The sequence below is a fragment of the Mobula birostris genome, chromosome 7, assembly GCF_030028105.1.
Source record: "Mobula birostris isolate sMobBir1 chromosome 7, sMobBir1.hap1, whole genome shotgun sequence".
Taxonomy (NCBI): Eukaryota; Metazoa; Chordata; class Chondrichthyes; order Myliobatiformes; family Myliobatidae; genus Mobula; species Mobula birostris.
The window spans coordinates 106,565,306-106,582,511 of NC_092376.1; the positions used below are offsets into that span (position 1 = coordinate 106,565,306).

Here is a 17,206-nt window from a genome sequence, read left to right on the forward strand (position 1 = left end):
CAACTGGCAAGTTACAATTGAGCGACAGACTCTCAGTGCACATAATTGTCCAACGAGTGCATGACAAGCTGACGTATTTCTTGATTTGGTAAAATTGTAAAGTTTTGAGAATAGTAGTGGAATTAAGTTATAGAACTGCCGTAAGAAAACAAAACACCTGGTTTAGTAACCTTGAAGGAAAATGAACTCCATTCTCCCACCAATGCGATTGATTTTTAACATTTCTTTTTCTTTGTTTAATATTATTTTAGAATCAGAGCATGGCTGGTGATGTCAGAGTTTACCCATTAGTAATTGCCCTTGATGAGGTGCACAGTGAGTCTCACAGTGGTGTTGGGAAAGGTGATTAAGAATTTTGACCTCCTAATCATGAAGGAATGGTGAGATTCCTCCAAATCTAGAACTCTAGACATACAGTTGCATCGAATTAACAAGGTAAGAAGCAGCAAGAACAAATACGGTCAGATTCTCCAGCACGTGTTCCAATAAGGCAAAGCCACAAACATCGAAATGCAACACCTCCTCACGAATACGTAGAGAGCTGTCCCCATACTGGGAATGTTGTTCCACAGACTTGTCAGGTAACATGCTAACGCAGTCATTCTCACATAATCATGTAGAGTTACAGAGTCATACAGCACAGAAACAAGCCCTACCGAGGACAGAGCAACCAAGAGGATACGCTGTAAAAAAAAATGTCTGGTCACTGAGTGAATGAGAGCAGTTAGAGGGTGAGAATATAGACAAAAGGACCTCTTCACTTGCCACCACCCAGGCAACCAATCTTTCCAGATTCATCCAATCTAGTGGCTTGCATATGGTATTCACAGTGTGGTCTCCTCTACAGTGAAGAAACTAAATATAGATTAGCTGTGGTTTCATCCTACTTCCTTTCCACTCCCAATGAAGCGTTTCAGCCTGAAACGTCAACTGCTTATTCATTTCCATAGATGCTGCCTGACCTGCTGAGCTCCTCCAGCATTTTGTATGCATTACTATAGATTGGCTGACCATTTTAAGGAACAACTGCAATTAGTCTGCGTGGGCAACCCTGAGCATCCTCTTGCCTAAGCCCTTAATTTTCTATCCTACTCCCACAATGACCTCCTGCACTGTTACAATGTGACCCAGTGCAAGTCTATGGAACAATAGCTCAGGTTCAACTTGGTCACTTTGTAGTTTTCTGGATTAATTGTTGATTCCTATAACTTCAGATAACTTGAATTCTCAGTCTGTTTCAGCCATCCATCTATGATATTAACTCAGCTTGTTTGATTTTTTCTCTCTCTCTCTGGAACTGGAGAACCTGATTCTGTTTCCCTTCCAATACATGTCACCTGATCTGCTATTTCCAGCATTACCAATTTTTGTTTAAGCTCACCACCATGATTCCTAAGGGTACTTTGGTGATGGACAATAAATTCTGGCCATCCACGCAACATCCACATCCCACTTATAGTGCGGTCTCTTCTTATCAAGTTGGGAAAAAGACAGTTCTGAAGAGTGATTTTGGACTCCGTTTCAGCTGATTGCTGATCTAGAAATAAATTCGCACATACTTTGGTGGTTCTTCTATTTGCAACCCAGAGCTAACTCTAAAGGTTATGGTGACTCCCTGTGCATGAGGAGGACCTCATTTCCATATAACTCCAGCAGCTCGGTGTGCCAGAATTTGTTAACACTGCTGAAAAAGAAACAACTAAACCATTCTCCCAATCATAGCCAGAACTGTTGCAAACAATGAAGTTTTGACATTAATTCATTCATTCTCACATTCAGTAACACATAATTAAAACCTTTCAAATGGTTAACCAATTTTTAAAAATCCTCTGCAAACAGATTAAAACAATTAAAAATGCTTATTGCAACTAAGCATCTCCAAAAAAAAAACAACCATTTATCTCAGGTCTTGGAATTATTATCCTCAAATGAAGTAACTGGAAGAATATCCATTTGTCAGTGATCTAGACACAATAACCCCATCTACAGCTGATTTATCAATGGCTTTCCTTCCCTCACTTAGCATAGGCTACCTATTTCTCGACTCCATTTCGAATTCATTGCAGGATCTGTCACTTCCTCATTGCACACAGAATCTAACATCAAGATCACAGACAGGCAAACAACAATGAGAAGCTGCCTGCAATTCCACAACTTCTGCAATGGGCTGTGTCCATCAGCCAAGACATTGTGTACAGGAACACACACAAAATGCTGGAGGAATTTCTTCAGGAGGTCTTGGCCCAGAACTTTGACTGCTTATTCACTTACATACATGCTGCCTGACCTGCTGAGTTCCTCCAGCATTTTGCATGTGTTGCTTTGGATTTCCAGCATCTGCAGACTTTCTTATGTTTATACATTGAGTACAGGAGTTGGGACATCAAATCCAGTCAAGTGCTTTGAATATTTCAGAATTTGCTGTTCTCCTGGGATTTTCATGCACAAATAGTCTCTAGTGTTTACAGAGAATAGTGTGAGAAAGAAAAAAAAATCATACAATGATCAGTAGTTCTGAGGGTATGAGTTAATGAGAGAGGTTACAGGACCATGGCCAGACTGGTTCAAGCTGACAGGAAAGCAACAGTAACTCAAGTAACCAGACATTACAACAGTGGTGTGCAGAAGAGCATCTCTGAATGCATGCCATTTTGAACCTTGAAGTGGATGGGCTACAGCAGCAGAAGACCATGAACATACAGAATACTCAGTGGTACCTCCTATACCTAATAAAGTGGTAGCTAACAGAAAATTTCTATTGGAAAATCCTGCCTAGGTAAAAGTACTGAGATTGAATAACAACACAAAATGCTAGTTTTAAACACCAGTACTTTTCCCTTTATTTTTCACTATTTATTTAATTTAATTTCTGATATTATATATAGATTTACACTTATTGGAATGTGTAGTTTTGTTATTCAATGTACTGCTGTGGCAAACAACAAATTTCATGACATATGCTGAAGATATTAAACCTGATTCTCAATTTTTGAAGAATATATTTGGGAAGTAGCCTCATAAACACCCTAAAGCCACTGAAACTCTCATATCTACTTCCTCTTAAAACTTAATGCAAACCACTCCTAAATAAAACCTAAATTACTAGAAAAATTCTAGACAAACACAGTTACTCAATTCTGACCTAATTTCAGCAAGATCTAACCAATACCCACTATCATGTCGGCTAGGGTGCAGCAGTGGGTTTGTTAATGGGTTTGAAACTGAATTGAACTTGAATTAAATCCCACAACTTGACAATATGAATTTAGCTTAAAATCATTGAGTGAAAATAAATAACTGTGTGTAAATTTAGTCTTTGTTTATTGAGAAAGGAAGGAAATGCATTGTGTCCTGACTAGCGCTTGTTTATCATTCAGAACATAGTAATGTAAAACTGTGCAAAACAAGAAGTTCATTTAATTCCTTGGGTTTTACACTGAATGAAATGGTGCTCTACTGCACTGTGTTTGAAAGCCAAATTACAGCCTGTTGATCGTGTGTAGTATTCACTGTTGGACACTGACACTGATTCACACATATGGATATCTTGATTTCAAATAGCCCCAACCTCACTTTTTGGTTGACAGCTGACCCATTATCGTACACCATACGTCAAAGCACCAAATAATCACAAGTATAGAACCCAATGGCACACTTTATCACCAGTTTTTAATTATCTGTGCAATGCACTTTCTCCTATCTTCTCTGTTCACCAATTTTGGTTGTGCTATAGTAACACAGGGTTCACTTCACCATATGTGATCTTTAGATGTGAATACTAAATGGCACTTGACTTAAGGTGTGTATCATACCTGACCATGACCCAAAGCTGACATCAGGCAGGTAAGTGGAAAAACATTCAGAAGAAATTCTAAACTAATGATACAAGGAACAAATGCACCTCCTATTTACACCCTCTCCCACAACTGCCTTATTATTCTTCAAAATCAAACATTAAATTATCTCTTTCAAAGACAAATACCACCATGTTGAGAATATTTCAGGTGGTTTGAGTTGGATTGTATACACAGCTAGCGGCACAGTCATCTCTCAGACTCTGTCCTGCCACACCTTGCTGTTTTAGTAAGTTCAAATCTCATTGAAACATTGGCTTAAAGGCAGCAAAGGTCATTCTCAGGAATTCAAAGAGATGTGATTAGACAAAATTTCAAACAATGCTGAATAAGGTGATCAGTCATAGAGTTATAGAAAAGTACAGCACAGAAACAGGCCCTTTGGCTCATGCTGAACCATTTAAACTGCCTACTCCCATCAACCTGCACTGGGACTATAGCCTTCCATACCCCTACCATGTAGGTACTATCTAAACTTCTCTGAAACATTGAAATCAAGCTTCTGGACGGACTTCTATAGACGTGTTGTCAAGATCGCTATAGATGTGTGGTATTGACTGGTTGCATTACCGCCTGGTACGGACACACCAATCCTCTTGAACGGAAAAGTCTACAAAAAGTAGTGGATACAGCCCAGTCCATCATAGGAAAAGCCCATTGAGCACATCTTCATGAAGCACTAATGCAGGAAAGCAGCATTGAATATCAAGGACCCTTACCATTCAGGCCATGGTCTGTTTTTGCTGCTGCCGTTAGAAAGAACATACAGGAGCCTCAGGACCTGTACCACTGGTTCAAGAACGCTTCAACCATCAGACTTTTCCACTTCATTCACTTCACTTGCCCCAACTGTTCCCACAACCTATGGACCCACTTTCAAGAACTCTTCATCTCATGTTCTTGATAATTATTGCTTATATATTTATTATTATAATTGTTATTGTTGTTACTTTTTTTTCTCTTTCTTTTTGTATTCGGACGGTCTTTTTGAGCCTATTGGTTATTTGTCCATCCTGTTGTATGTGGTCTTTCATTGATTCTATTGTGTTTTTTTGTATTTACTGTGATTACCTGCAAGAAAATAAATCTCAGATATGAATATGGTGACACTTGTTTGCATCACGCACTGGGGTGCACTCTTCAGTTACCTGATACGGTAACCGTAGCCTTTGGCCAGGATCTGATGTCGTCAGGTGGTACTCAATCTTCACAGAGTGTTTTGACCCTTAACCACTACACTGTCCTGTTGGCGGGTCAGCATTGGTGGTCACGTGCTGCTGACTTCCAGCTCAACTCCTCTCGCCTGCTCCATATCCAGCAAGAGGTTCTTTCTGCTTCCTCCCCCATCCTGTGAGCTGCTCTTGCTCTTTTCATCAAGGCCCAGTGCAGACAGTAACCTCCATGCCGACCTTGCCAGGAACCCTCTGCAGCCAATCTCCATGGGGAATAGCCACGTCTGCCATCCTTTGTCCCTGCACTCCTGGACTAAGGACGGGTACTTCAGTGCCTTCCTCCCATGAGCCTCCCCACATCCTTCCTCCATGAGCCTCCCCAAATCCTTCCTCCCATGAGCCTCCCCACATCCTTCCTTCCATGAGCCTCCCCACATCCTTCCTCCCATGAGCCTCCCCACATCCTTCCTTCCATGAGCCTCCCCACATCCTTCCTCCCATGGTACTGTGGGCTCCACCAGGATAATTTTCTTGGACCAGAGTACAATGTCTGGTCGAAGCATGGTTTGCACATCTCCAGCTTCCACCCCACATCCACCCTCATCTCCCAAGATTTGGCAGTTGGCAGCAGATTGGATTTAGGCCTCTTTGATGTTATTGGCGTGGCCCTCTCCTTGATGAAAATGACTGCCCTGTTTGCCTCTCTGCTAGCTGGTCTTTTCACACGTCTCCCACCCCAGAGAGTTAGCAAAAGTCAGCAAGACCTTGTCGTGGCGCCTCCTATACCAACCTTGAGTTAAAGCTCTTTTGCATCCTGCCAGTATGTGTGCCAGTGAACCCCGCTGACCACAAAGCTTGCAGTTAGGGTCCTCTCTCAGCCCCCATGTGTGCAGCTGTGATGGTGTAAGGAGAGTGTCATACACGGACTGCAGGAGGAAAGAAATGTGGAAAGGCTCCAGTCTCCAAAGCTCTGCCCAAGTTATCTTATGCTTGGGAAGTTCCCATTTCGTCCAGGAGCCCTGTGACCCCAAATGCACTGCCTTCGATACCTGTCTTTCATCCATATATGTCATATATGTGTGTGTATGTATATATACTTTATAATAAATTTATTTCGAACTTTAAACGTTCTCTCATAATGTTGATAGAAATCTAGAAATCATTCGCACAAAATACCTTTGATGATCAAACCAATTGTTTTTTTTAAGGCTGAAATTGACAGATGTTTGTATAGAGAATGTCCAATACACAGGATTAATTTGGCATGAGAGCCCTCCTCCACCAAAGAGCCAACATCACCACATCACCTGGTGTCAGTTGAAAAAGCTAGAAAGACTGTTGGGGTCAGGCTCAGTGACTGAGCCTAGAGAGAAAAAATGACGCTGACTTCTCTATTGGAATATAATTTGAATCAACATGTCATGCCAGAAGGTAGGTGCTTACAGAGACTCTGCTGTCAGTCTGGAAGTTGGGACGTAGCACAGGTGACTGAAGATCCTTCTGACAGATCCAGGTCTAACTGCAGAGTGTTGTGGACACAGATCAGTACATCATGGAAAACAGTCTCCCCTTAATTGACTTTGTCTACATTTCTTGATGCTTGGTAAAGCTACTAACATAATCAAGGACGCAAACACAAAGAAATCTGCAGATGCTGAGAAATTCAAGCAACACACCCAAAATGCTGGTGGAATGCAGCAGGCCAGGCAGCATCTATTGGAAGAGGTACAGTTGATGTTTCAGGCCAAGACCCTTCGTCAGGACTAACTGAAAGAAGAGATAGTAAGAAATTTAAAAGTGGGAGAGGGAGGGGGAGATCTGAAATGACACTGAAGAAGTTTAGATCCTATCATTTTGGATCTCCCCCCCCCCCACCCCCTCCCCCTCCCACTTTCAAATCTCTTACTATCTCTTCTTTTAGTTAGTCCTGACGAAGGGTCTCGGCTCGAAACGTCGACTGTACCTCTTCCAATAGATGCTGCCTGGCCTGCTGCGTTCACCAGCATTTTGGGTGTGTAACATAATCAAGGAACCCACTTGTCCAGAAGTTCTCTGTTCTCCGTGTTCCCATCAGGGAGAAAATACAAAGGCCTGAAAGCATGTACCACTGGGCTCTAGGACAACTTCTAACCCACCGTTAAGAGACAATGAATGGTCCCCAAGTACAATCAGATGGACACCTGACCTCACAATCTATCTTGTCATGGCCTCGCATCCTATTTTCTGCCTACACTGCACAATCTCTGAAACTGTAACATTTTATTCTGCATTCTGTTATTGTTTTCCTGCTTTGTTTTGTACTGTCTCTATGCACTGATGTGAGGAAACAAACTGTATGGATGACATGTAAAAGAAATGTTTTCACCTGTATGTACATCAGATGATCATAAACCAATTAAAGTTTGCTCATATTCACAACACCATTATATGCTGTCAAGGCCCGGAAACTTGCATTTGTTCCAGGCCTGTTCCTTTAACTCCAAATGCACTGATATTTTAGTTTTTCAATCCTACCACAAGTGTTGTCCTTTGCTTGTCTCCATACCAGAATACTAACCTCCATCTGAAATGGCCGCAGCCTAGAAAAAAAATCACAGAAAGAGATGAGAAGCTTTACTCACAAGCTGGAAAGGGTTAAACACACACATTAATTTTACAATATTTACATATATGCCAGCACTTAGTAATACCAACATCATTACTCCCTGCTCTAACTAACAATTATAAACACCAGTGCTAAACACTCAGGTGTGATGATATAACTTATAACTCAGAAGAATAATCTGGACCCACTGTTCTCTGGCACAGATTGATCCAATTTTCACACGCTGTAGCTACACTTCTTTGAGAACAATGTTATAGTGGTTAGCACTGCTGCCTCACCCCTTCAACATGCTGGGTTTAATGCTAGCCTCTGGTGACTTTTTGTCTGGAGTTCACATGTTCTCCAGGTGCTACGGTTGCCTCCCGTGTCCCAAATATGTACTCTCAGGTTAATAAACTGCTGTAAATTGCCCTAATAGGATACGGGGAAGTGAGGGGAGAGAGCTGATGGACATATGTGAAAGAAAAGATTACAGGGGCATAAATAGGCAAATCAAACTGATGGGTGTGCTCTGAGAATTGGTATTGACTCGATGGGCCAAAATGGCACTTTCTGTGTCATAACATAATATATAAAATATTGTATATACTATGTCTTAAATGATTAATGATTCTGTTACAAGTCCCACAAACATTATTACTGACTTTAAGGTGCTTGCCTATGAATCAGAATCAGGTTTATTATCACCAGCATGTGACGTGAAATTTGTTAACTTAGCAGCAGCAGTTCAATGCAATACAGAATATAGAAGAAAAAAACCAAAATAAAATAATAATAATAAGTAAATTAATTACAGTATACATATATTGAATAAATTAAAAATCGTTCAAAAAATAGAAATACTATATATTAAAAAAGTGAGGTAATGTCCAAGGGTTCAATGTCCATTTAGGAATCGGATGGCAGAGGGGAAGAAGCTGTTCCTGAATCACTGAGTGTGTGCCTTCAGGCTTCTGTATCTCCTACCTGATGGTAACAGTGAGAAAAGGGCATGCCCTGGATCAATCGCCAGGTTGAGCATCAATGGATCAGAAGCTGAGGTGAGAACTGGTGAATCCATGCGAATGTAGATAGATCTGATGATCTTTTCTCAGTTTCCTTTACCCCACAAATATATTGTCTGACATCTTTTCCACAATAACGATTCTGTGCAAATGGAAATTCTTGTTTTGCTGTGTTTCTAGTTTTGTTTGTTGCCTTTTAACACAGATCCGTTCTGTGTGTATGGTACTAAACCAAATGGAGAAACAAGGTTGTGATCCCCATCTATTCCAGTAGCAATAGCTTCATATAATCCCTTCTGGAGGTAACAGGGATCACAGTATGTACGAACCTTTGGAAAACTTAGAGTAAATAATCACACTGGTGATTTGTAAAGAAGCATAAGAGTTACAGGATTAAAGAAGAGTAAATTGAATAAACATTTGGTTAAGTTGAAGGGATATTGGGCTAACATAGACAAATGGGTCTCGCTGAGATGAGAATCATGTTCAGTATGAACCAGTTGGGCCGAAGAGCCTATTTCTCTACTGTAGTAGCAGTGTGGTCACTCGAGTTGAGAATAATGTTTTCTTGAGGGCTTGTCTATTGGTGGGTCCACAGGTGGCTGTAGAGGCTGATCTGGGATCCACATATTCTGGTGCAGTGTGGGCAGCAGTAAATGTAGGCTGTGGTTAGTCTTTAGGTTTTTTCATTGTTCAGTCTTTCCTTTTGTAGCTGCTGTTAGTTCTCTGTGACACAGTGGAGGTCACTCTCATGTCGAGCAGCCCCCTCTTCTAGTTATTTTTTATGTTATCTTTGAAACATTTCCTTTGCCCACCAGGGGCTCACTGAGCTTCATTCAACTGGGAGTAAAGGATCTGTTCGGGGAGATACGAGTTAGGCATCCAAACGAGATGTCCTATGCGTCGAAACTGACATTGGTTTTTCCTGGTGGAGATGCTATTCATGTTGGCTTCCTCCAGTACGCTGGTGTAGTGTGACTGTCCTGCCAGCTGATCCTCAATATCTTTCGTAAGGTTCTTTGGCAGGGTTGTTCCAGGGCTTTCAGGTGCCTACTGTAGATGGTCCATGATTCGCTCCACACAGTTATATGGGAAGGACGACTGCTCTTTAGACCAAAAGTTTTATTTGAACCTGTAGGTTGCAGTCTTCAAAGACTCTTTTCCTTAATCTTGCATGGGCTCCACTAGCACTACTCAGGCAGTGGTTTATCTCTGAGGCGATGTCTGCTTTTGACAAGAGAATGCTGGCAAGGTGGGAAAAGATGTCTACATTTTCAAGGGAGACGTCATCAACTTTCATGGAGAGCTAGATAAATGGCTAGTTGGCTAGTGGCTAATACAGGCCTTGCATCTTTTTTATATTCATGACAAGACCCAGGACCCTATATGTCTCTCTCCCTCTCCCCCTTTCCATGGTCCTCCACAGCTGTCTGTGGCAATGAATTCCACCAAGTCACCATCCTCCGGTTAAAAAAAAAATACTCCTCATCTCTGTTCTAAAGGGATGTTCTTGTATTCTGGGGTTGTGCCCTTCGTTTGTAGATTCCCCCTCTACAGGAAACATCCTCGCCACATACACTCTATCAAGACCTTTACTCCACCCATTCTCTCCATGTTTTTTATACTGGCCACCTACCCTATTTCCTCTCCAGACCATGTGAAGGGTTTTGACCCAAAATGTCAATTGTTCCTTTTGCTCCATAGACGCTGCCTGACCAGCTAAGTTCCTCCAGGCATTTGTGTGATGGCCCACTGTAACTTCACTGCCTTTATTCTCTCACATTGTTGCAAGATAAGGAGAGGAACAGCATATCATCTCCTTCCTGCCCGGAGACCTGGATACATAGTATTGAATATAACAGATAACTAGAATTTCCTGTTGGTCCCGAACATTATGATATATGGTCACCAAGCTGCAACATTAAGTCATTAAGCAATCTATGTTCCGTGCCTATTCTGGTATCTGTCCCCCACTTTTCCTTCGCTACATCGACAACTGCATTGGCGCTGCTTCCTGCACGCATGCAGAGCTCGTTGACTTTATTAACTTTGCCTCCAACTTTCACCCTGCCCTCAAGTTTACCTGGTCCATTTCCGACACCTCCCTCCCCTTTCTAGATCTTTCTGTCTCTGTCTCTGGAGACAGCTTATCCACTGATGTCTACTATAAGCCTACTGACTCTCACAGCTATCTGGACTATACCTCTTCTCACCCTGTCTCTTGCAAAAATGCCATCCCCTTCTCGCAATTCCTCCGTCTACGCCGCATCTGCTCTCAAGATGAGGCTTTTCATTCTAGGACGAGGGAGATGTCTTCCTTTTCTAAAGAAAGGGGCTTCCCTTCCTCCACTTTCAACTCTGCTCTTAAACGCATCTCCCCCATTTCACGTACATCTGCTCTCACTCCATCCTCCCACCACCCCACTAGGAATAGGGTTCCCCTGGTCCTCACCTACCACCTACCACCCCACCAGCCTCCAGGTCCAACATATTATTCTCCGTAACTTCCGCCACCTCCAACGGGATCCCACCACTAAGCAAATCTTTCCCTCCCCCCCCCCTGCATTCCGCAGGGATCGCTCCCTACGCAACTCCCTTGTCCATTCCTCCCCCCCATCCCTCCCCACTGATCTCCCTCCTGGCACTTATCCGTGTAAGCGGAACAAGTGCTACACATGCCCTTACACTTCCTCCCTTACCACCATTCAGGGCCCCAAACAGTCCTTCCAGGTGAGGCAACACTTCACCTGTGAGTCGGCTGGGGTGATATACTGTGTCCGGTGCTCCTGATGTGGCCTTTTATATATTGACGAGACCCGACGCAGACTGGGAGACCGCTTTGCTGAACACCTACACTCTGTCCGCCAGAGAAAGCAGGATCTCCCAGTGGCCACACATTTTAATTCCACATCCCATTCCCATTCTGACATGTCTATCCACGGCCTCTTCTACTGTAAAGATGAAGCCACACTCAGGTTGGAGGAACAACACCTTATATTCCGTCTGGGTAGCCTCCTACCTGATGGCATGAACATCGACTTCTGTAACTTCTGCTAATGCCCCACCTCCCCCTCGTACCCCATTTGTTACTTATTTTTATACACACGTTCTTTCTCTCACTCTCCTTTTTCTCCCTCTGCCCCTCTGAATATACCCCTTGCCCATCCTCTGGGTCCCCCCCCCCACTCCTCATCTTTCTTCCCGGACCTCCTGTCCCATGATCCTCTCGTATCCCTTTTGCCTATCACCTGTCCAGCTCTTGGCTCCATCCCTCCCCCTCCTGTCTTCTCCTATCATTTTGGATCTCCCCCTCCCCCTCTCAAATCTCTTACTGACTCTTCCTTCAGTTAGTCCTGACGAAGGGCCTCGGCCTGAAACGTCCACTGCACCTCTTCCTAGAGATGCTGCCTGGCCTGCTGCATTCACCAGCAACTTTGACGTGTGTTACATTAAGTCATATCTCTCTTTCAAAATTCTGGTGAAACTTCAGCAACCTGAAACATTAACTTTCTGTGGTTCCCAACCTGGGGTCTAAGCACACCTGCCAAAATTGGACCATAGAATAAAAAAGATTGTTAACCCCTGCCTTAATTAATCTCCCTGTAACTTATTAGAGACACAAAGTTATAGAGTTATATAAGAGGGAAACAGGCCATTTGGCCCATTAGGTCCATGCCAAACAGTGTCTGCCCAGTTTTTTTTACATGCCCATCAACACATCTCTGTTTTTCCTACAAACCATCAACAACATAGGCATGTTACAAGAGATAGTTAACTTACCAACCAGCGCATTCAAGGGTAAATCTGGAATAAAGAGATTTAGAACAATACAGAGTAATAATCCCTAAATTAAAAATTTAGAACAACTGATCTTATTGAAAGACATAGAATTCTTAAGGTAAATCTTAAATACAAGAGATTCTGCAGACGCTGGAAATCCAGAGCAACACACACAAAATGCTGGCAGAACTTGGCAGGTCAGGCAGCATTTATAGAGAGGAATAAAGAGTCGACATTTTGAGCTGAGACTCTTCACCAGGACCCTTAAGATACATAATAAGAGGTGGATTTATTCATTCGTAAGGCCAGTGATGTTGTGGGGATGGAACTGGACTCTCTCATGGTGGTGTCTGAAAAGAGGATGCTGTCTAAGTTGCATGCCATCTTGGTCAATGTCTCCCATCCACTACATAATGTACTGGGTGGGCACAGGAGTACATTCAGCCAGAGACTCATTCCACCGAGATGCAGCACTGAGTGTCATAGGAAGTCATTCCTGCCTGTGGCTATCAAAGTTTACAACTCCTCCCTTGAAGGGTCAGACGCCCTGAGCCAATAGGCTGGTCCTGGACTTATTTCATAATTTACTGGCATAATTTACATATTACTATTTAACTATTTATGGTTCTATTACTATTTATTATTTATGGTGCAACTGTAACAAAAACCATTTTCCCTATGACTATGACTATTTAATGTGTTTCTTCTGGATGTGGAGTCTAGAATTAGGAGGCACATTCCAAAATTTGAAATTGTCTCTTTACTGTAGGTCTGAAATGGTTGAGAAGACTATGGATGCTGTTTGCTGCGTACACTCAAAACAGAGATGGTAATAGTTTTTGGATATTAAGCTGCAAGTTGAAATGTAGAACAAAACATGCAGGAGATCAGATGCCAACACATCTAACCTTCTAACTCACCACTAGACACTCTGTTGTGCTCTGCAGGAGCAATGATCTACTGAAAAGGGGCAGAGTACATTGTGCACCAAGACTTCCAATGAACAGAGGGGAAGCTAGCCCACAAATGACTGAGTTCTGCAGTCCTACAGAAAATAAGTGTACCAAATGCTTGAGTTATCTTAATTTATAGTAACAAAGAGCATGTTTCTAATCAATACTTTTCAGTGAATGATTTTTAAAATAGCTTACTATTTTTTTTGTAAATTCATATTCCTAAAGCTCTTCGCTTGTTACAGGCATTTGTTATCATACCCTTGAATAGACCTTTTATACTGTGGTTATGTTTGAACTTTTGCTCACCCAATTTACCTCATTGTGGTCCTTGCACTGTATTTGTCCATTTGACTGTATTTTCTCTTTCACTGCAAAACTATTTTCTGCCTTCTGCTTTCCTCTCTACTGCTTCAAATCATTTATGTATGGAATAATCTGTCAATATGCCTACAAACAAAAACATTTCAGTGTCACTCACTGTATGTAATTATAATAAACCATTTCCAATTCCAATAAAGGTGTTCAAGATTCTTTAACAGCAACAGTGAGTTCATAGGTCTGAGGCCTGCTTGTCACATGTAACACACATCAAAGTTGCTGGTGAACGCAGCAGGCCAGGCAGCATCTCTAGGAAGAGGTACAGTCGACGTTTCGGGCCGAGACCCTTCGTCAGGACTAACTGAAAGAAGAGCTAGTAAGAGATATGAAAGGGGGAGGGGGAGATCCGAAATGATAGGAGAAGACAGGAGGGGGAGGGATGGAGCCAAGAGCTGGACAGTTGATTGGCAAAAGGGATATGAGAGGATCATGGGACAGGAGGCCTAGGGAGAAAGAAAAGGGGGAGGGGGGGAAAAACCCAGAGGATGGGCAAGGGGTATAGTCAGAGGGGCAGAGGGAGAAAAAGGAGAGTGAGAGAAAGAATGTGTGTATATAAATAAATAACGGCTGGGGTACGAGGGGGAGGTGGGGCATTAGCGGAAGTTAGAGAAGTCGATGTTCATGCCATCAGGTTGGAGGCTACCCAGACGGAATATAAGGTGTTGTTCCTCCAACCTGAGTGTGGCTTCGTCTTTACAATAGAGGAGGCCGTGGATGGACATGTCAGAATGGGAATGGGATGTGGAATTAAAATGTGTGGCCACTGGGAGATCCTGCTTTCTCTGGCGGACAGAGCGTAGATGTTCAGTAAAGCGGTCTCCCAGTCTGTGTTGGGTCTCGCCAATATATAAAAGGCCACAACGGGAGTACCGGACGCAGTATATCACCCCAGTCGACTCACAGGTGGAGTGTTGCCTCACCTGGAAGGACTGTTTGGGGCCCTGAATGGTGGTAAGGGAGGAAGTGTAAGGGCATGTGTAGCACTTGTTCCGCTTACACGGATAAGTGCCAGGAGGGAGATCAGTGGGGAGGGATGGGGGGGAGGAATGGACAGAGGAGTCGTGTAGGAAGTGATCCCTGCAGAAAGCGGGGGTGGGGGGGCGGAGGGAAAGATGTGCTTATTGGTGGGATCCCGTTGGAGGTGGAGGAAGTTACGGAGAATTATATGTTGGACCCGGAGGCTGGTGGGGTGGTAGGTGAGGACAAGGGGAAACCTATTCCTAGTGGGGTGGCAGGAGGATGGAATGAAAGCAGATGTGCGTGAAATGGTGGAGATGTGTTTGAGAGCAGAATTGATAGTGGAGGAAGGGAAGCCCCTTTCTTTAAAAAAGGAGGACATCTCCTTCGTCCTGGAATGAAAAGCCTCATCCTGAGAGCAGATGCGGCAGAGACGGAGGAATTGTGAGAATGGGATGGCATTTTTGCAAGAGACAGGGTGAGAAGAGGAATAGTCCAGATAGCTGTGAGAGTCAGTAGGCTTATAGTAGACATCAGTAGATAAGCTGTCTCCAGAGATAGAGACAGAAAGATCTAGAAAGCGAAGGAAGGTGTTGGAAATGGACCAGGTAAACTTGAGGGCAGGGTGAAAGTTGGAGGCAAAGTTAATGAAGTCAACGAGCTCAGCATGCGTGCAGGAAGCAGCGCCAATGCAGTTGTCGATGTAGCAAAGGAAAAGTGGGGGACAGATACCAGAATAGGTTTGGAACATAGATTGTTCCACAAAGCCAACAAAAAGGCAGGCATAGCTAGGACCCATACGGGCGCCCATGGCCACACCTTTAGTTTGGAGGAAGTGGGAGGGGCCAAAGGAGAAATTATTAAGAGTAAGGATTAATTCCGCTAGACGGAGGAGAGTGGTGGTAGAGGGGAACTGGTTAGGTCTGGAATCCAAAAAGAAGTGGAGAGCGTTGAGATCTTCCTGATGGGGGATGGAAGTATGTAGAGACTGGACATCCATGGTGAAAATAAAGCGGTGGGGGCCGGGGAACTTAAAATCATCGGAAGGTTTCAGAGCATGAGAAGTGTCACGAACATTGTTAGGAAGGGATTGAACAAGGGGTGATAAAACAGTGTCCAGGTATGCAGAAGTAAGTTCAGTGGGGCAAGAGCAAGCTGAGACAACGGGTCTACCTGGACAGGCAGGTTTGTGGATCTTGGGTAGGAGGTAGAAACGGGAAGTGCGGTGTGTGGGAACTATAAGGTTCGTAGCAGTGGATGGAAGATACCCTGAGCGGATAAAGTTGGTGATGGTGTGGGAGACAATGGCCTGGTGCTCCTTAGTGGGGTCATGATCGAGGGGTAAATAAGAGGAGGTATCCGCGAGTTGTCGCTGTGCCTCGGCAAGGTAGAGGTCAGTACGCCAGACTACAACAGCACCCCCCTTATCGGCGGGTTTTATAGTGAGGTTAGGATTAGTGCGGAGGGAGTGGAGAGCAGAGCGATTCGAAGGAGTGAGGTTAGAATGGGGACAAGGTACAGTGAATTCGAGACGGTTGATGTCCCGTCGGCAGTTAGCGATAAAGAGATCCAGAGCAGGCAGAAGACCAGAGCGGGGTGTCCATCAAGAGGAGGAGGGTTGAAGGCGGGAGAAGGGGTCATCAGTAGGGGTGGGAGAGTCCTTGCCAAAGAAGTAGGCATGAAGATGGAGCTGGCGAAAGAAGAGTTCAGCATCATGGTAAACGTGAACTCGCTGAGGTGTGGGCGAAGGGGGACAAAGGTGAGGCCCTTACTGAGGACAGAGCATTCTACCTCAGAGATTTGAAGGTCAGAGGGGATGGTAAAGACCTGGCATGGATGAGAGCTGGGATCAGAGGGGGGAGGGGAGGGAGGCTAGTTGGGTCAGTGGAGAGGGGAGGGTTAGGGTGAGGGGAAGATGGAGCCTCAGAGGACCCAGGAGCTGACGGTGGGATCTGAGGGAGACGGGGTTGCAGAGTGGTGGTGGGGGAAGGGGAGACGGGAGTCACAACAGCAGCACATAAAGACCCGGCCTGGAGTCGCAGTTGGTGGTTGCGCAATCGCTGTGAAGGTGTTCATTGTCGTTGCTGGAGTCCGGGTTTTGAATACGCCCTGAGTTGCTGGAGCCAGCAAGATCAATGGCGGGAACTGCAATCTGAAGTTCATGCCTGTCACATGTAGCTTGCTCTGCCTCATGGGAAGCCATTATGTAAAATTACCTTCTTTGGACCATTTACGTATGTCTGATGGGCAGGCCCTATGGGAAGTGAGTGCGTGTGCGAACACATAGGTACGCACACGTACATACACATACACAGCGAGGGTTTCATTGCTCCTTGGTTAAAACGTCATCTTCCCTAAAATAGACTAGTTGCTAACGATGTAAGCAATGAATTTGCTTTTGAAATTATTATAAGACCTGAAACACTGTCCTAAATATGGTTACAAAGAGGCAACCAACCTCCAGATGTTCCTTCCTTGACTCTCACCTTTCTATATTTGA

The 17,206-nt window shown here is 43.9% G+C and overlaps 1 protein-coding gene across 4 annotated transcripts in view; it reads right to left on the reverse strand.

Annotated features, from left to right (window-relative positions):
- LOC140200355 (regulator of G-protein signaling 14-like) overlaps positions 1 to 17,206 on the reverse strand; it is a 145,675-nt gene that overhangs the window by 117,419 nt on the left and 11,050 nt on the right. For 3 of the 4 annotated variants that reach the window (XM_072263566.1, XM_072263564.1, XM_072263565.1), the window contains exon 2: positions 7,541 to 7,605. In XM_072263566.1, the coding sequence (XP_072119667.1) occupies positions 7,541 to 7,605 (65 nt within the window). The remainder of the gene's footprint in view (positions 1 to 7,540; positions 7,606 to 17,206) is intronic. The other variant, XM_072263567.1, reaches the window with a different exon arrangement.